Source organism: Phacochoerus africanus, chromosome 5 (assembly GCF_016906955.1).
Source record: "Phacochoerus africanus isolate WHEZ1 chromosome 5, ROS_Pafr_v1, whole genome shotgun sequence".
In the NCBI taxonomy this organism is placed as follows: Eukaryota; Metazoa; Chordata; class Mammalia; order Artiodactyla; family Suidae; genus Phacochoerus; species Phacochoerus africanus.
Window position 1 is genome coordinate 111,074,237 of NC_062548.1, and position 21,329 is coordinate 111,095,565.

Sequence of the window (21,329 nt, forward strand, 5' to 3'; positions counted from 1 at the left end):
GGAAGAAACTTCAGGAAAAAAAAAATCTAACTGAATCACAAAGAGAAAAATATAAATTAAAAGAGTTTGGATGGAGAACTATCCTGTGACTCTGCAAAGCAGAGCAGAGGCCTGCCTCAGCAGCTTTCCTTGGAATGTGAGCTGAACACGTGGGAGGAAGAGCCTTGGTTTCTGCTGGATCTGAGGCAGGCGGCTGCACTCATGAGATGCACCTGTAGCCATTAAACAGTGATCATTAAAACAAGCAGCACAGCTGCCTGTGCGTGTGGCTCCAGACGTCATTAAGGGAGGGCACTCAATCCCACACAAGAAGCCCAGAGGCCATCAACCAAAAGGATCCACGATCCAAAGCCTCTCACATGCTCTATGGATGCTTGCTTGCTTTCAGCAAAGCTTTCCAAATCTGTTTCTAGGATACGGGGATTTTTAAATAACTATGATGTTTCTCTCAAGAGCAACCACTGCCTACTTAAAATATTTTCATTTAGCTCAACTGATACCCTGAGAGAACAAACTAGTGGAGTGCAGTTAGGGCTATGTGAACTTTTCAAATGGATACGTGCTGTATGGATAATGTAAGAAGCCCCCCAAAGTCAACATTTAAATGCACATTTATACATATGATTGAACATATTTGTGTGTATATACGTGTACATACTCAAATTTCATCATTTAAAATTTGCCTGCCAGAAGGATTACTCATATATAACCATATTGCAATTACCTAATAGGAAAGAAAGGTTTTCCACATATTCCATCTATGTATTAACTTCTACCACTTTTGTGTGGGAGAAGCAAGGGAGAGAAGGGCAGGTGGCTTTCGGCTTAGGGACACTTCAATTTCATAAGAGGCTAATACTAAGTCAATATTGAAAACAATGCACAACTAAAATTGTCGAAAATTACAACACAAAAACTTATTTAAGAAATGTCATATAATAATACAAAAATGGTACTGAGATCTTTATCTCCACAAAGTGGATACAGGTTCAGCCCAAGGCCATTATTTTCGAAGCTAACAAGAGGAACTTTCTATAAAGAGATGAACCCATAAGGAGACAAAGCATTATGTTTTAATTCCTTTTATATCTCATGCATAGTATTTTTCTATTAACTGTATCATTTCAACTCTAGTAATGATTAATTTTCTAGATGCTATTTTCCCATTTAAGAGTAAAATCAAGTCAAGCCCTCAGTTTCTTAAATCCTAAGGCTGTGTAGGAATCATCTTTTTGCAAAAGTAAGTTTTCTCCTCCCATAACACTGCTTTGCAGTTTCCCTCAGGAAAATTGTACATTTTCATGTGTTTTACTTTTCCTTCAAAATATCACAGTATGATCACAGAATATACTGGAGCCATGCAGTATTTCTCAATATCTTGAACTCAGTCACAACACCCAGAAATATCCTTGGATTGGTTTCTTTGTTATGAAATCTTGGGCCCTTTGGGATTAAAGCCTCTTTCTCTGGCATGAAAAGCTGCCCACTGGGGAATTTAAGTTACGTAATCCTATCACTCTAGATTTTCCTCCACTGTTTTCGTATTTCTGGATAAGCTTCCTGGCAATGTTTATAATCAATCCATGTCTACCACTGCCCAGCTATCTTAAACTGTGCATGAGTAGTCAGGTGGCAAGAAGACCAAACAACCACTGGATAAAATAAATCACCCACCCTTACCCCTCCAACTGAGGCCCAGTGGATCTTCTTCAACAATAGATAATATTCTGTCCTTCGGTGGAATCTGGATTCTTAAGGACACTGAACTTAACAAAACCCTGGTGTTCACCCACATTCACCAGAATGCTTTCTCAAACACTTGTTATACCCAGTATGCTAATGCTTTGCTGTCTAGACTTTTAGGCCAACAAGGACTTTGCTGATATTAAAGAATAGATGATTTTCTTGGGGCCATCTTAGTGCTAAAGTCTACACTGCCATATGGCTGGGAAACTGGCTCAAGGTTCCTGATTCTCACACCAAACTGTGTGTAGGTGACCAAGCAGCTTCAGAAACTTGCTAATTTCACAAGTGAAAAAAGCACAGAACTTAACCATCAATCCTTCTTTAAGGTAAGTTTGCTGTCACACCTGGTACCCGTTTTTTTTTTTTTTTTTAAGTTTTAGTTGACATACAATGTTGTGATAATTTCTGCTCTGCAACAGAGTGATTCAGTTATACATGTACATACATCCATTCTCTTTCAGATTATTTTCCCACATAGATTATCACAGAATATTCAGTAGACTTCTCTGTGCTATACAGCAGGTGCCTGTTGGCCAATCATTCAATGTGCCTCAATGTGCAAATGCCAGTCCCAAACACCCAATCCATGCCTCCCCCTACCCACTCATCCCCTTTGGTAACTATAACTTTGTTTTCAAAGTCTGTGAATCTGTTTCTGTTCTGCAAATAAATTCATCTGTATCCTTTTTTTAGATCCCACATATAAGTGATATCATATGATGTTTGTCTTTCACTAACTTCCCTTAGTATGAGAATCTCTAGGTCCATCCTTGTTGTAGTATAGACATTTTGACAATATTGATTCTTCCAACCCAAGAGGTATAGCTTTTTTGTGTGTGTATCTTTTTGCCTTGTCCAGGGCCGCTCCTGTGGCATATGGAGGTTCCCAGGCTAGAGGTCAAATTGGAGCTGTAGCCGCTGGCCTACGCCAGAGCCACAGCAATGCGGGATCCAAGCCACGTCTGCGACCTACAGCACAACTCGAGACAACGCTGGATCCTTAACCCACTGAGCAAGGCCAGGGATTGAACCCGCAACCTCATGGTTCCTAGTCGGATTTGTTAACCACTGAGCCATGACAGGAACTCCCCCAAGAGGTATATCTTTACATCTGTCTGTTTCATCTCTGATTTCTTTCATCAGTGTCTTACATGTTTCAGAGAGCAGTTTCCCTTTTAAATGCTAAATCATTTGTTAGTTCACATCAGCTTCAGGTAAGATAGCTTCTGGCTGGGATAACTTTCATTGCTACTTAGTACCTGCTAGACTGCCCTGGGGCCATTCCCCCAAGACAAGTTTACCTGCACATGACAAGTTCAAGGTAATCTCCAAACAGGGAAGGCTTTCAAGTGCTGAAGAATGTAAATCTACGGAATTCTCTCTCCAAAGTGCCCACTTTGTCCATTTACAGAGCTTTACCCTAGTGGGGTTCCCAAATAATCAAGAACTATAAGAGAGGGCATTTCAGAGTCTTGGGATTGCCAGCACACTTGATTTCTCCTTTTATTTTTTTCTCTCTTCACATGATCTTCATCCTACTCATATCCTCAATGTCAACACACAAATGAAGCAAGGATGGTTCTTAGGACCAGACTCTTCTTCACCTGCATTTTCAAATTGTCCCCCCTCTGGACATCTCCATACAGCAAAAATTCATCCTACATTTAAGAATCTGGCTCCAGGAATTCCCATCGTGACTCAGCGGAAACGAATCTGACTAGCATACATGAGGATGCAGGTTTGATCCCTGGCCTTGCTCAGTGGGTTAAGGATCTGGCATTGTCATGAGCTGTGGTTTAGGTCACAGATTTGGTTCAGATCCCACATTGCTGTGGCATAGGCTGGCAGCTGCAGCTGTGTTTCGACCCCTGGCCTGGAAACCTCCATATGCTGCAAGTGCATCCCAAAAAGACAAAAAAAAAAAAAAGAATCTGGTTCGAAGTCTTCTCATCTGTATTTATTACATCCACATTTGCCTTCATTCAGTTGCCATTCCAAGGTTTCTCCTCTTTTTTGCAAAGGCCCAATGAGTGGGGGATGAATTTGGTCTTCCTTACTCTAAAGCTAACTTCCACCCATGGTGGGTACTTTCAGCTACACCACAGACTCCCTCCCTGTGAAGACTGTGTAACTGGCATTGTGCACCTAGAACCTTTCATTAATGTTCCAGCCCACCAAGTTGAAGTGGCTGGAATAAGCAAAATAGTTCATGCCAAACACTGTCTCCTGTCCCTTAAACTTCATATTTGTTTTGCCAAAGCAAAAATCTTGATGTCTTCTCTAACCCTCTGCAGAACTACTCTCTTAGAACAACCAGGAAGACACAGTTTTAATTGTAACATATTAATTCTATCAGTTTAAATCACAGAAAATCTTCACTCCAGACACATGAACATTTTTCCAAGGGGAGATATCTGTCATCAAACTCTGAAATACTTGCAGGACTTTAAGCTTCTTTATGTCAACGCAAACATACCCAAAAGGCTAATCTAGCATATTCAACCAGAGTCTAAAAGAGAAAGCCTCATGTCCCCTGCTCTTCATAGTATGGGACAATGGACTACAGTCAGGCCATAACTTGGCTGCAGGGACTTGGGTAGCAAGGCTGCTTCTGTGAGAACATGGGATTCTTCTCTTCCCTCTCAGACCTGGGAACTGAGAGGCTGTTCTATGTTCAAGTGGGGGAGTCAGGAATTCCAGAGAGCCCATAACTGGCTAGTAGGCAGGAGCTGAGTTGGATGGGTCTGTTGGAAGAACTGAGAGAGATCAGCATAGACCAGAGGATCCGGTGCTAAAATGTTTCCTGAAGTCCCATTGAGGGCAGAATAAGATTTTCTTCTGGCCTAATGCTTCCCATATCACCATGGCTGCTTATCCAAGCAGAAAGGCTATATTTAATAGTAAAAAATTGGAAGTGGGCTTGTCCTACCTTTTTATAATTCAACAGTATCATAGTTTGCAATGCCAATAACCCATCACTCTCTCATATCTCATAGGACATTAGAAGATAAATTAGCAATTCTTTTAAATCTGACTTTTATTCCTTTTTAAAACTTTAGAAAGGTATTATATAAAAGATAATGTCCGCCTTTCCTGAAATTTAAGATTTTAGCTTAGTTGAATTTAAAGAAATGAAAGCCAAAATCTTACTTTGTTTATTTGGGTCATCTATCTCTTCTTCTTGGTGAGTCTGGCCCAGGTTTGTCAATTTTGTTTACTCTTTCAAAATATCAGCTCTTGCTTTTATTGATTTTTTTTCTATTTTTTTATCTCTAGTTTATTTCCAAGGATCTTTATTATTTCCTTCCTTCTGCTGACTTTAGGTCTTGTTTGTTCTTTTTCTAACTCTTACAAGTGCTAGCTTAGGTTGAGATTTTTCTTGATTTTTGTGGAAGGCCTGTATTGCTATGAACTCCCCTCATAGGACTGCTTTTGCAGTATCCCATAGATTATGTAAAGTTATGTTTTCATTGTCATTTGTCTTGTAGTTTTTAATTTTGTCTTTGATTTCATCATTGACCCATTGGTTTTTTTAGCAGCATGTTTCCATGTAACTCTTTTTGTTTCTTTTTCTGGGGTTGATTTTAGTTTCATGTTGTTCTGGTCAGAGAAGATCCTTGAAATAATTTCTATCCCTTTAAATTTGTTCAGGTTTGTTTCGTGTCCTTAATATGTGGCCTATTCTAGAAAATGTTTCATGTGCACTTGAATGTGTATTCTGATTTTGTTTTGTTTGTTTTTTTGGATGTTATGTCCTGAAAATACCTATGAAGTCTAACTCTTCTTTGTGTCATTACGATCTCTGTTGCCTTATTAACTTTTCTGCCTGGAAACCCTGTCCATTGATGTCAATGGGTGATAAAGTCTCCTACAATTACTGTATCCCCATCAATTTTTCCTTTTATGTTTGTTAGTTTTTGTTTTATGTATTTAGGTGCTCCTATATTGGGTGCATATACATTAACAAGTGTAATATCCTCCTCTTATATTAACCCTTTTATCATTATATAGTGTCCTCCTTTTCCTTTATGTTCTTTGTTTTAAAGTCTATTTTGTCTGATATGAGTATGTTATCCCCACTTTCTCGTCATTTCCTTTTGCTTGAAATGCAAAGTAGATCTCTGGTCTAGATGATACTCATACAAATTAAACTTTCTTAAGGCCAGTGAATAAAGCAGAACACTGTTATTAATTTATCACTAGAGATATCCAGTAACCAAGGAATACCCAACCTAGGAAGTCAAGTTACTAGGAAGTGACTCAGAAAGTGGGTAGTATGTAGAAAATAGAAAAAGCAGTAAGTAGACACTGGAGAGACATGGTGGTTATATCACCACAACTCTGAAAAATTCCAGTAAGATATTCATTCGTCACAGAGTATACTTTGCTAGCAACTTGCTAGGGAAACACAGACTATCCACTTTGTTTTATGTGGACAGTGCTAGACTTAACCCTTTTTACTGAACCCTTTAATACATTCTGCTTTACTGAACCCATCACACCTACCTTTTCAACCTTTTCTGACTACTTCAATTCTCTTTTCCCTTATCAGATGTCAACAGCAAAACCTTACTCACCTGGACTTGTAGGGTTGCTTGCCTCCTCTCTACCATAAGCTAAGCAAGTTACACAATGCTTAAAGCTCCAAATAGACATCATTATTGCACGACTGCTGTGGCATGTATCACATTCCTTTTTGTGGCTGAAAAACCAATCACAGGATATACTACATTTGTTTGTCCACTATGAGTTGATGAACATTTTGTTATTCTCACTTTTTGGCCATTACGAATAATCCTGCTATAAACATTTGTATACAAGTTATCAATATTATGCCTACTGGTAGGTAGTTACTATAAGCTACCTTTAAAAAAATTATTATTGAGCAAAGTTGATTTACAATGTTGTGTTAATTTCTGCTGTACTGCAAAGTGATTCAGTTATACAAATACATATTCTTTTTCATTATGGTTTATTAGAGGATACCGAATGTAGTTCCCTATGCTATACAGTAGAACCTTATTGTTTAATCATCCTATACATAACAGTTTTCATCTGCTAATCTCAAACACCCAATCCTTCCCTTCCCCCATCTCCCTTCCCTCTTGGCAACCACAAGCCTGTTGTCTATGCCTGTAAGTCTGTTTCTGTTTTGTAGATGGGTTCATTTGTGCCATATTTTAGATTCCACATATAAGTGATATCATAGGTATTTGTTTTTCTCTTTCTGACTTCATTTAGTATGATAATCTCTAGGTCCATCCATGTTGCTACAAATGGCATTATTTCATTCTTTCTTATGGCTTAGTAATATTCCATTGTATGTGTATGTATTTATATATACACCACATTCTTTCTTATGGCTTAGTAATATTCTGTTGTATGTATGTATTTATATATACACCACATCTTATTTATACATTCCTCTGTCAATGGACATTTAGGTTATTTCCATGTCTTAGCTATCGTAAATAGTGCTGCTATGAACACAGCGGGTGAACATACCTTTTCAAATTATAGTTTTATATGGATATATGCCCAGGAGTGGGATTGCTGGGTCATATGGCAACTCTATCTTCAGTTTTTTGAAGAACCTCCAAATAGTTTTCCATAGTGGCTGCATCAATTTCCATTCCCATCAACAGTTTGAGGAGGATTCCCTTAGCTCCACATCCCCTCCAGGATTTGTTATTTATAGATTTTTAAATGATGGCCATTCTAACTGGTGTGAGGTGCTACCTCGCTGTAGTTTTGATTTGCACTTCTCTCATAATTAGTGATGAACATCTTTTCATGTGGCTATTGGCCACCTGGATGTCTTCTATGGAGAAGTGTGCATTTATGTCTTCTGCCAATTTTTCAGCCGTGTTGTTTTGTCATTGTTGTTACTGATGACTTGCATGAGTTATTTGTATAGTTTGGAAATTAGTCCCTAATCAGTCACATCATTTGAAAATATTTTCTCCCAGTCCATAGGTTATCTTTTCATTTAGTTTATGGTTTCCTTTGCTGTATATAAACTTGTAAGTTTAAGTCCTCTCTGTTTATTTTTGCTTTTATGTCTGTTGTTTGGGCTACCTTTTTTATTCTATTTAAAGGAGGAAACATTTGTTCTTTGCCAACCTCAGTGCTTTCTCTAGTCCTCATACCTTCTCAAAAGCAGTGGCAATGGACTGTTATGACACACCAGCCCCTCGGTTTCATCCCAAGAAACAGCATTTCCCCCCAGTCAAATTATCCTCTATTTTTCTAGAGTCAGAATTATCTACTTTTACTGTGGGACTTTCAAATCCTTCAGCAAAACGAGAAGTTACTCTGCTTGCATGTGATCTCTTTTATAAAGATGCAAGTGAAATTACTAAGTTTCTGTTTTCCCTCAGACTTGCCTTACTAATGTTCCCTTCCTTTCTGTTACATGCAAAGTGTCTGTGGGGGCTCCTTTTCCTAATGCAGAGTTGGATGTGGAGAGACAATATCTTTACGTCCTCACCACTACTTGTACCTCCTGGATCCTAATTTTAATCTTGCTATTGTCGTTCTTACTCAAATTTGGTGTTTTAGTATCCTAAAGAGTTCTGCCAAGTGATCTGTTTTTAAAACTTTCCAATTAGGCCTTCTGCCCTCAGTAGAGCTCTGGTCTCAGCCAAAAAGAGCCACATCTCTTATCTGGTCCTTCCTATAGACCTGTTTGATTTAGTTCCTTGGCCTCTTTTTAAATAATAACCAACTTTTGGCATTTGAGCAGAAAATGCCATCAGAGTGATTGTGTGTTACTTTAAATTGCTTTACTAGCTCCTCACTGTGGAGCAACTACATTTAATCAGGATGGGTGGGACATTTATGGACAGTACAGAGAAGAAACTCATCTTCACACTCTTCTGAAATATAATTTCACCTTCCAGAGGACAGGTAAACAAATGATTGAAAGTTTAAAATATATACATACACACATATGTATATACATACAAACAGTCAGCTTACAGTCAATAACCAACCCACGCCACAGTCTAGTCTCTAGGCTTGATACTAGTTATGCTCGAACCACCTTTTCTTGACACCTTCATGAGGTTCAGAAATCTCCTATCCATAGGATCCTAAGCTTTCAAAAATTCTTCCCATCACATTCTAATTTTGGAGAGACGCAAAATACAATCTATACAAACCTCCAAGGAAATAAGTAGTACTTCTTTTGATAATTTTTTTGACTAGAATTAGAAAAATGTTACATACTCAGGAATATTTTTAAAGAACAACCTAGTAAGCAATGAAATCAGAGGATCTTTAAAATCAAGAGGGATACATCTACTGTGTTGCAAATAACTTGGAGGCTACCTTGTCTAAAGGGCAAGGAGGTGATCTATACAATATCTCCCTTCTTCCCTCATCATGCCAATCAATCACCTCAAACTACTGCTCTGGAGTCCAGCCTCAAGTTCTCACACAATGAAAAGTGGATTGAACACACCTTTATAATTAGCTACTCTTTTCGTTCCGTGCCCAATTCTGGGAGGTGGGAGTGGGCCTTGGGAATCAAGTCCACACAGACACAGACTCCTGGAGTGCCAAACAGTAGTGAGAATTCTCTCTCAGCTATCCTCAGTCCTCTGGGTGGTGAAAGACAGTCTTTTTCAACCTCACCACTGGCATTCTCATTCATTCCTTATGGAGCAGACCATCAGTCAATAGGAGACAGAACAGGAAGCTGCTGGAAGAAGCATATGCATCCAGCTCTCCCCTTTGAACGGTCTGCCGCCTCACTAAAGAACATTTTCTCCAGCTGCTGCCAGCAGACACTCTCTAATACCTAAACCACAAATCATCACATTCCCCACCCTTTGAGCCAGGGCTTGTCCTTGAACTTCCCAAATAGTGCAATATTAACCAAGCTGGCCACTGATACAATAGCTCTTTGCAAACTCAGTTTAAAAAAAAAAAAAAAAAAACCCACCACACCATCTGATTGATGCACTGAAACAGTGGACCTCCTAACATAAAAACATTCGCTGTAGGGGAACCTCAGAGAGCAACGCAGGACATTACAAACATCTCACAAGGACCAAATCCTGGCTAGCTCACTAAGAAGACTATTTTGATCAATGTAAACATGTCCGACATAACTGTATCAAAAATTAGAGCAAGAAATTGCATGTCTCAGAAACGGGGCCATCTTGCAAACACAGAACTGAAGGCAGGTTGCTTCAGATTTTTCAACAACATCCAGGAGAACTGCCTTTTCCTCTGAATAAGGCAACCACGTTGCTATCCAGTTTCTTCAGGGACCAGTGTGGGTTTTTTAAAAAAAATGGTTCTTGAACTTTATCTACTGAGACACATTAAAGCCATCTACACCGATACTGGAACTTAGCAAGATGAGTGACAGGACCATACTCACACTGAAAAGGTGGCGCCAAGTGATCCGGCCCGAATCTTAAAGGGAACGACCCTTCAGTAGACTGCTCTCCCGAAATCACCTTCTGGGCTGCAAAATACTTGGGCTTGAGCACATATTCCTGGGTCTGGCCGTGATGAATCATCACATTCTGTGAGGAAAGGGGCTTCACTCTGAGAAGAAGCAAAGTAAGGATAAGGAAATTAATAATGGACTTTTGAAAGTCAATGAAGACAGAAAGAAGAAGAAATCAGTTCAACTTAGAAAGGAGCATAAAAATTCCAAGCAAGGCTAATTTTTTTCCTTAAACACTGTAGTCATACATGAAAAGAACACACAGCTTATCCTTGGAAAGCTCCAACATAAAGAGGGCTCTGGTACCTAGTCAAGAAGTGTAAGGACATATAGACCATCACAGATGGAAGCTATCAAAGCATTTTTTTCTTTTCTTTTTTTTTTTTTGTCTCTTGTCTTTTTACTAGGGGTCGAATTGAAGCCGTAGTTGCCAGTCTACACCACAGATACAGCAATGAGGGATCCGAGCCGAGTCTGCAACCTCTACCACAGGCCATGGCAACACCAGATCCCTAACCCACTGAGCAAGGCCAGGGATAGAACCTGTGTCCTCACGATGCCAGTCAGATTCGTTTCTGCTGAGCCACGATGGGAACTCCTATCAAACCACTTAAAGCAGAGCTACCATAAACCTTCATTGAACAGGTGAGGACATAAACAGGATGTACATCAAAAAGGTACTGAACCTTTTTGAACCTCACTTTCCTAATCGATACCATGGAATTTCTGCTACACAGCACTAAGAAAAAATTTATTGTAAGAATCAAAACAGAAAAAAAAACTGAAAAGAAATGATAATGTTTTGAATTATAAATTATGAAGATGGGAAAAAAACAGTCATGACCTACTCTAGTGAATATGTAATATTTTATGCTATATCTCATCATGATTAAAACTGTCCTATTCAGGTTAAGTACTCCATAATTACTGATTCCCAAGAATAAGAATTTATGACAATCTCATAATTTTGTCAATGACATGAATCAAGACCTCTGAGGACTCCTGAACATAATTACTTTTTTTTCACTCTACTGGTTGAATCCTCTTCTCTTCTGTGACATTCTTTACTGCTGCATGTACTGTATACTTTCAATAAGCCTTCTCCCAGATTTAATCACTTTCTGAGGGACAGAACTGAAATCATTCACTAAGGTAGACAAATAATGAAGACTATAAAAAAGATATACCAACTAATTCTGGAAGATGCAAACTTGCTCTTAAAATTGTTGGGACAGGGCATTTTCACAGCAAAGAGAGTCTTTGGAAGGAAACTTGCTCTTTGGTGTAATCTTGAATTTTATTGACCATGACATGTTAAAGCCATTAAAACTGGAAAAAAAAAAAAAAAAAAGCATTTCCAAATGACTATACTAAAACTTGGCAAAATGGTTGACTGGACTATACTCATGCTAATAAGGTGCCACAAGACCCCAAAGACTGCCCTCTGAGCAACAGGAAGAAATTCACCACAGCTGGTGAGTGTGAAATCATCAAGCCACCAAAAATACCCACACAGTGTCTCATCAAAAGCAGTAGCAGAGTCTTAAAGAAATCCAGCCTATCGGATTCATTTCAGTTGGAGCAGATCGGCTATTTTGCGGGACAAGGCATCCATGAGAGACAAAGGAATAGCAGAGGCTGGGATTAACAGGGCTTCCCTCTTAAGCAGTCAATGCTTAAATCCATCCCTTTCAACCCTACAGTCTCAGGAAAGCCTAGGAAAATAAATCTCGTGCCTAGATTTCCCCAGATGCAATGCCATGGAAGGGCATTCCCTTTGTCACTGGATGGATGACTTAAGTTACTAAAAGCCTAAGGCTTAATACTGTAAACACTTTTGTTTTGATGATGTAAGTGTTGGTTTGAACTTTAAGTATGTCTGCTTGGGATGAAGTATAGAGTGGAACAGCTGGACACATCTGGTGGTGACTGATAAGATCCACAAGGCTCTCCATTAGCCTTGTGGAAAGGGGAAGCCCTCCTCATCTCAGGAGCAACTCGCTCCCCAGCTATGCTGCTGACCCTGTCTCTATACTGCTGCAACCTGCTAAGGAGTACAGGCTCACTCCTATTTGGAATAAGACAGCCCAGCCTTCCAAGAGACCATAGAGCTGCTAGAGCTAACTCCTGTTCTAACACCTGCCAGATAAGGGCAACCAGGAGGGGATTCTGCCTTCTACTGAGGTCCTCCCTATCTCTCCCCTCTGAATCAAGGAATGAGAAGCAGCAGGCAATGAGCTGAAAGCCCAGGTATGTATGAGCTCCTCTCCCTAAACCTAACAGAAAGCTAATGAACAAGTAAGACAGCAGCACTGGGTCCAGACCTTGAGTAGCAAACCTCAGCCATCACTAACTAAAGGAAATGAATAACGATACTTATGTCTTACTCTAGTGCAACTACCCTGCAAGTGACAAACACATCACAAATAGGAAATTACACAGAGCTGTGCTTCCTTGTCCTCCATTTCCACTCTCCTCCAATGTGAGGATGTAAATAAACACGTGCTCACAAAGGCAGACACGTGAACAGACAGGCCACTCTGTCTCATGGCCTCATGAAGAAGCAAAGCCATAAGAAGTGACACCAGGAGTGCCCATTGTGGCTCAGTGGTAACGAAGCCGACTAGTACCCAGGAAGACACAGATTTGATCCCTGGCCCCACTCTGTGGATTAAGGATACGGTGTTGCCGTGAGCTGTGGTTGTGGTGTAGGTGACAGACATGGCTTGGATCTTGCATTGCTGTGGCTGTGGTGTGGGCCAGCAGCTGCAGCTCCGATTTGACCCCTCACCTGGGAACCTCCATATGCCCTGGGTGCAGCCCTAAATAAATAAATAAATAAATAAATAAAGGGTCATGATAGAACATTCACAACCATGAGAGATGAGGTGGCTAGAAGAAGAAACATAAGTTTCAATGTGTTGGTGGAATTTGCAGAGACAGTGACATTCTGAATGCCAAAGAAATGATTTTGAGAGGAAGGATGGGGAGCAAGAGGCGCAATGAATAAGCTGAATCTTCATCTCCTATGGCCAGACATTTTTAGACAACATTCAAAGGGAATAAATCTAGATCTAGATAGAGGTCACTACCAAAAGGAGTAATAGGACTTGAGGATTATATTAAGAGCAGGATGCTGGGGCGGGGGAGAGACAAAAGGAAAACAAGCCAAGTGATGATGAACGTTTCTAGCCTGGCTGACTGGAGTATTTTTGGATCAAGTCTGGGGGGGGGAAGTAAAGGCAAAGAGGTACGTCGAGTGAAGGTGGTCAGAAACAAAGGGCCAGTGTGTGAGGAAGACAATTACGTTAATTTTAGAGGTGGATATCTGGGGTGGATCTTGGGGCGCCAAGACAGAAAGCCTTTGGGTTTAGGAGGAGTGGTGTTCTAAGGAGGGCCAAATTCTTCAAAGGCAAAATGGTTCAGAATAAAATAAGGAAGCGCATAGTCTTGGAGGATAGTCCCACTTACCATTGGGGACGTAAAGAGAAAAGAGGGAGAAAAAAATCAGCAGGAGATAAAAACAGGAGTACCAGAGATCCAGAAATGCTAAAGTGGAGGGAAGTTTCTAGGCAGAAAGGAGAGAGAACCACCTGAAAATTGCTGCAGGAAAAGCAGGGAAGTAAACAATTGGAGAAGGCGACTGGATTAGGCTGTAGGTCACCAGCCCCCTCGACAGCCCCATTTTAGCGATAGGACAGCAGAGGGTGACATACTTGATAGATGCTAAGCTGGTGACATGGGAAAAAGGAGAAAAGCAGGCCATCTGAAGACCTGAATCTGTGGAAACCTCTAGATCTTCCTAAACAGAGGGGAAACAATTACATAAAACTTCTTTCCTTAAAAGAAAGGATTAGTCACACACTGTTTACACGTCTGCCTTCACAGTGGCAATTTTTGGCACGAGAATGGACTAAACTTTTCCATATTTCTACTAAATCCATTATTTGACCTGCGGAGTGGGTGGGAGGATCTGGCAAAACACAAGCCCCTTTCCACACAAGAAAAGGGCTTGGGACCTCACAGGAGGGAACCTCCAACAGGCCATAAAATGTTTCCCACAGAAAGCCCGTCTGACATGACCAAACCCTTTTTCCCACGACGAGGGTGCCCAGGTTTATAATCAAGACAAAGAAATACCAGGAAAAGAGACAGCGCTGCCCCTGAGAGGTCACCTCCAACCTTTCAGGGTCTGCATCTCTTTACAAAATTCAAGTGATCATACACACCCCCAGTTATGGTCCAAGTTGCTCAGAAGCATGCGTGCACACTTCCCAAAGAACAGAATGCACCAAAGTAAATAAGAAATGCAAACTATGATTTGAGGGAAAAATTCTTTCCTGTGGAATTCAAGGACAATGTGTACATAGGGACGGACAAAGAAAAACAAAGCTCTGGGAAGAGGTCAAAAGACAGCGTTTATACGCGCGCACACGCACACACACGCACGCGTGCACACATAGAGGTGAGGGAAGACAAGTGTTTGTCGTCAGGAACCTCATTCACAGGAAATTATCTATCTGACCCAAAAAAGATGAGGAGGTAAAAGCTGCTGCCGAGGAGACTAACAGACAGCAAGAGACAGCACACACAGACTTCCAGTAACAGAGTAAGCGAGGGCTGGAGGATGCCAGAATAAACACCAAGAAAGTAAAATGAAACAAGCAAACACAGTCATGAGAACAGGAGGGAAAGCAAAGATTACACTGAAAACATCAGCGGAGAGGAGAGACCAGTAAAAAGCCTTAGACTTCAAGTGAGATGAAAAAGACAAAAGGGATTCAAAAAATAAAATTAAAGAAGGTCGATACTGGAGTGGAAGGGATGGGAAAGACACGGAAACTAAGGGAACTTTGAAGGTCCTCATTAATAAACAGGGCAAATGCAGCCAAGCTGAGCTGATTTTCTTTTACTGGTGGTTCTTAACTGGGGGTGATTCTGCCCCCTAACCAGGGACATTTGGCAAAATCTGGAGATGTCTGTCATTATCAGGACTTGGAGGAAAGGGGCTCACATCTAGTGGGAAGAAGCCAGGGATGCTACTAAATATACTAGGATACTCAGGACAGTCCTTCACAAGAAAAAATTATCTGGCTGAAAATATAAATAGTTCCAAGGTTGAGAAACACTGCTGTAAGCATGAGCTATTATCACAAAACAGGTGCAATGGACACAGGAGTGAAGAGGCCATGGCCTCTGGGAGTAGCAGTGAAGATGTCCACAGAAATGACCGAGTGAGGCATTCAAGGATTTAGATTCTACAATAAAGAAATGGATAAATATATATATATATATACACACACACACACACACACACACACACACACACACACACACACATATACACAACCTCCTGTGTCTCTTGAAAGCCCCGTTAAAAGAGGAAAATGGCCTTGTACTCAAGTTGCCTGGGTGGCCATCTAAAAGGGATGCTAGAGTATCACTGAAAATGTAAAAGGATGGCCAGAAAAAAATCATTTTAATCATGCTACACTCGAAGGACCAAGAATAACATGCAGTTGGAGAAAACCCTCTGATAAACTGCTTACCACTGGGATGAGGGTGTATCATGAAGACACAATGGAAAAATAATAGATGGTCAGTCACTCAACTGCTTCCTCAGAAAGGTGAGTGGCATCAACTCTACGGCTTTGGTGATGCCTAGAAGGTCATAGGCATCTGGGGAAGACATGAACTGTCTGGATAACAACGGAGAAAGGCTCAGTGTTCCACTGACAACTCTCTACATCTACTCTGCCCTCTCAGTCCTCACGCCCTCCCCTAAAGATGTTAGAGGGTCACACATTGGCCTCTCAAAGACACCCCATGTCCTGGAACAGCCCTGATTAGGAGGGATTCTTCTGGACCCCAAGTACCACATTAAAACACTCAAGGAATTCTCCAACTCTCCAACCCCAAGTTCCTAGAGAAGACGGGGCTATAAGAAAAGAGCTGGAATGAAGGGAAGACTCTAAGAAGCAGAGTGAGCAAGTCCTCCTCTAGGAAAGTTTAATAATCATAAGGCTTGGGAAATTTAAATGAAGTGGTCTAGAAATAAATGCTTAAAAATGTAAATGGTCTAAACTCAAAAGTCTAAGGTGGTCAGACTGGATAAAAACACCCAACTCTATGCTGCCTTACCCCACTTAAAATATAAAGACACAAATAGGTTAAAAACAAAAGGATGAAAAGAGAGGTAACATGTTCACATGAATTGGAAAAAAAGTTGCAGTAGCTGTGTTCATAACAGGCAGAGTAGATTTCAGAGCAGAGAATAGTATCAAGGATGAAAAGCATCATTTCCTAAGGATAAGGGGCAATAAGAAGACAGAAGAATCCTCAACAGCTATGAACCTGGTAACAGAGCTTCAAATATGTGAAATAAAAACAAAAATTTTTTAAAGCCAGCGTTGGAGTTCCGAGCTGTGGTTCAGTGGGTTAATGATCCATGGTGGCTGCAGCTGTGGCTTGGATTTAAGCCCTGGCCTGGGAACTTCTATATGTCATGGGTGTGGCCTAAATAAATAAATAAAAATTTTAAAGCCTTGAGAAATAGAAAGTACTTTGCAGTTATAATTGCAGGTACCATACCTTTTGATTGACAGAACAAGTACAAAGAAAACCAGTATAGGATACAGGACACTTGAACAACACTATCAACTAGTGGCATCAACAGAACACTTTATCCAACAGGAGAACACATTTTCTTTTCTTTTCTGTTTTTTTCTTTTTGTCTTTTTAGGCCCGCACTCGCGGCACAGGGAGGTTCCCAGGCCAGGGGTCAAATCAGAGCTACAGCTGCCGGCCTACACCACAGCCACAGCCACACAGGATCCAAGCCATGTCTGAGACCTACACCACAGCTCATGGCAATGCCAGTTCCTTAACTCACTGAGCAAAGCCAGGGATCAAACCCATGTCCTCATGGATACTAACTGGATTCATTAACCTCTGAGCCACAACGGGAATGCCAGAACACATTTTCTTAATGCATAGAAAATACTTATCAAGATAGACCATATTCTGGGCCATATAAAAAGTTTCAGTATCCTTTAAAGGATTCAAGTCATACAAGTTATGTTCTCTAGCCACAAGAGATTAGCAGTCAGTATTAGCAATTTGTTTTTAAAATATTCCAAATATTTAAAAACCAAACTCAAAATAACCAATGAATCAAAGAGGAAATAAGAAGAAAAATTTAAAAATTTTAACTAAATGAAAATGAAAACACAATCCAAATTTATGGGATGTTGATTAACCACTATCAAGGGATAAATTTGTGGTGCAAAATACCTGTACTAGAAAAGAAGAAAGGTCTTGGAGTTCCCATCGTGGCTCAGTGGTTAACGAATCCGACTAGGAACCATGAGGTTGCGGGTTCGATCCCTGGCCTTGCTCAGTGGTTAAGGATCCAGCTTTGCTGTGAGCTGTGGTTGTAGGCTGCAGACACAGCTCGGATCCTGAGTTGCTATGGCTGTGGTGTAGGCCGGCAGCTACAGCTCTGATGAGACCCCTGGCCTGGGAACCCTCCATATGCAGCAGAAGTGGCCCTAGAAATGGCAAAAGTACAAAAAAAAAAAAAAAACACAAAAAAACCCCCCAGAAATTTAGGAGTTCCCCTCGTGGCTCAGTGGTTAACGAATCCGACTAGAAACCATGAGGTTGTGGGTTCAATCCCTGGCCTTGCTCAGTGGGTTAAGGATCCAGCGTTGCCATGAGCTGTGGGTTAGGTGGCAGACACAGCTCGGATCCGCATTGCTGTGGCTCTGGCATAGGCCAGTGGCTACAGCTCTGATTTGACCCCTAGCCTGGGAAGCTCCATATGCTGCGGGAGCGGCCCAAGAAAATGGAAAAAGACAAAAAAAAGGAAAAGAAGAAAAGTCTCAAATCAGTGACTCAGCTTCCGAATAAAAAAGCCAGCAAAAAGGACAATGAAACCTAAAATAATAAGAAATGTGGAGTTCCCGTCATGGCACAGCAGAAACGAATCCAACTAGGAACCATAACGCTGTGGGTTCTATCCCTGGCCTCACTCAGTGGGTTAAGGATCTGGCATTGCTATGAGCTATGGTGTAGGTCACAGACGAGGCTTGGATCTGGCATTGCTGTGGCTATGGCACAGGCCGGGGGCAACAGCCCAGATTAGACCCCTAGTCTGGGAACCTCCGTGTGCCATGGGTGTGGCCTCAAAAAGACAACCAGGAGTTCCTGTCGTGGCGCACTGGTTAACGAATCCGACTAGGAACCATGAGGTTGCGGGTTCGGTCCCTGCCCTTGCTCAGTGGGTTAACGATCCGGCGTTGCCTGAGCTGTGGTGTAGGTTGCAGACGCGGCTCGGATCCCGCGTTGCTGTGGCTCTGGCGTAGGCCGGTGGCTACAGCTCCGATTCAACCCCTAGCCCGGGAACCTCCATATGCCGCGGGAGCGGCCCAAGAAGTAGCAACAACAACAACAACAAAAAAGACAAAAAAAAAAAGACAACCAAAAAAAGGTTTATAAAGATCAGAGTAGAAATCAGTAAAATTGGGGGGGGAAGTCAATAAAAGCTATTTGAGAAGATCAGTAAAACTGATAAATCTCTGGCTAGATGGATAAACAGAAAGAAAGAAGACAAGTTATCAATAACAGGAAGGAGAGAAGTAACAACACCATAAGCCTAGAAGATCAGAACAAGTTGAAGAAGGTTTCATTTGCCAAAGAGTAACATGATGGACCAAATTATTTGAAATACGTTTAAATGTATCTATTCATTTAAAAAAAGTTTTAAGTCATTTTTGGAAGATGTTTATCAATTCATTATTTGAAAACTGGTCAATCATCAACAATCAGAATTATACCCTCATGTGATGGTTAATTTTATGTTTCAACTTCAAGGGTGTTTTGGGATGAGATTAACATTTAACTTGGTGGACTCCGTGTACACAGACCCATTCACAACATGGGTGTGGACCTCATCTAATGAGCTGAAGACCTAACAAGACCAGGATCCCTGACTAAGAGGAAATTATCTGTTTTTTAATTAAAGTATAGTTGATTTACAATGTTTCTTCAAGTTCTATTGCAAAACAAAGTGATCCAATCACACAATTTCCCTGTGCTGTACAGTAAGATCCCATTGCCCATCTATTCCAAATATAACAGTTTGCATGCAAAAAACTTCCAAAATGCCCATCCATCCCACTCCCTCCCCTTTCCCCCCATGACCCCTCCCCCAACTCCAAATCTGCTCTTCTTGGCCATGATCTGTTTCAGTTTTTTGTTATTTTTAGATAGGATCATCTGTTCCATATTTTAGATTTCACAAATAAGTGATATCATATGGTACTTGTCTTTTTCGTTCTGGCTTACTTCACTTAGTATGAGAGTCTCTAGATCCATTCATGTTGCCACAAATGGCATTAGTCTGTCTTTTTACTGCTGAGTAATATTCCACTGCATGTATGTACCACGTCCTCCTAATCTATTCATCAATGCACAGCAAAGGAAACCATTTTTAAAAAAAGACAACCCACAGAAAGGGAGAAAATCTTTGCCAACAATGCAACAGACAAGAGCCTAATCTCCAAAATAAACAAACAACTCACGCAATTTAACAACAAAAACCAAATAACCCAATTGAAAAATGGGCAGAAGACCTAAACAGACATTTCTCCAAAGAAGACATACAGATGGCCAAGAGGCAAATGAAAAAATGTTCAATATCACTAAAAGAGAATTCTGCAGCAGACTACCTTCTAACTTGACCTGTACCACTGGTTCTCCTAGGTCTCTGTCTGCCCTCACTCAACATCTGGACTTGCCACAGCCCCCACAATCACACGAGTCAATTCCTTATAGTAATCTCCCTATATACATAGTAATATACACCCACATACACTCACTCACATATATGGACATGTGCAATTGGTTCTGTTTCTCTGATGAAGCCCATTTTATACCCCACTACTTTCCCTTTACAAACTGAACCTCAAGCAAACAACTGAGGAAAGAAAGTGGGTTTGGAAAATTTTTTCTAGCAGGAAAAGAACAGAATTGAAACACCTGTTTGCTACCCCTATTAAAATGTAAGCAATAATCAATGACTTTTAACATCACAAAAAGAGAGACAACACATGGCCCTTGATGGAAGAGCACACCACCACTTAGGAAGTAGTCCCATCAAAATGTCAACTGTGAACATGATCAAGCCTCGAGACCCACACACCACTTACAGCAAATTCAAGGCTTGGAATACATGTTAATCTCACCGCTGTGCAGTCAGCAAAACCTACAGTTCAGTGAAGAGATTTCAAGGAAACAAAAAAGAGGGAAGATGGACCATAGGTTAAAAGATTTAAGATCACAGACTATCACAATGAACTTTTTTTTTTTAATCTCAATTTGAACTAATAGGCTGTTAAAAACTTATGAAACATTTAGGATAATTTACCTGGATTTTTAATGATAATTTTTATTAATTATCTTAGGTGAGATAGAGGTCTTGAGGCTACATGTTAAGAGCCCTTATATTTTACAGATCCATGCTAAAGTATTTATACATTCTCTGTTTTTATGTTTAAACCATTCTGTAAGAGTTTACAAAGTAAAAGTGTATGAAATTTTCTTCTTTAATTTTTATACCTGTGTTAAATGACATTCTCAATTTACAAGGACTTTGAAAAGCTGAAAACAAATAAAATTGCAAGAAACCATAAAAAAATTACATATGTGTAAGGTAGCAATATCAGTATTCAGAATAAAGAAAAAAGGAAACAAAGAGCAAGAGAGGGGGGGGCAAGAATGAAAAGACAAATTCCAGCAGTGCGCATTCTCACTTTTTCTTCTATAAAATTATCAAAGCTACAAGCGAATAAGGCAGATATCCTATCTGCAAAGGGTGAGGTAACTGTTCAAAAGCTCTGAAAAGCAGAGATGACTAAACTTATTCAGTTCAAGGTTTTGATGGTTTATTTAGCAAGTAACCATGGAAGGAAATACTGTTGATAACCAAAGTCCTTAGTTTGGTCAAAAACGGGTTGCTACATTGGTTACTTAGGACAACAACCCCGAACACAAATTTAAAAGGAATTGCAGCCATCTCCTATTTATCTAAACTAAGAGAGGCCAGGGTAAATTCACT

The 21,329-nt window shown here is 40.5% G+C and overlaps 1 protein-coding gene across 6 annotated transcripts in view; it reads right to left on the bottom strand.

Moving 5' to 3' along the window:
- Positions 1–21,329, bottom strand: part of LTBP1 (latent transforming growth factor beta binding protein 1) — a 420,392-nt gene that overhangs the window by 270,219 nt on the left and 128,844 nt on the right. For all 6 annotated transcript variants that reach the window (XM_047782305.1, XM_047782306.1, XM_047782304.1 and 3 more), the window contains exon 4: positions 10,139–10,308. In XM_047782305.1, the coding sequence (XP_047638261.1) occupies positions 10,139–10,308 (170 nt within the window). The remainder of the gene's footprint in view (positions 1–10,138; positions 10,309–21,329) is intronic.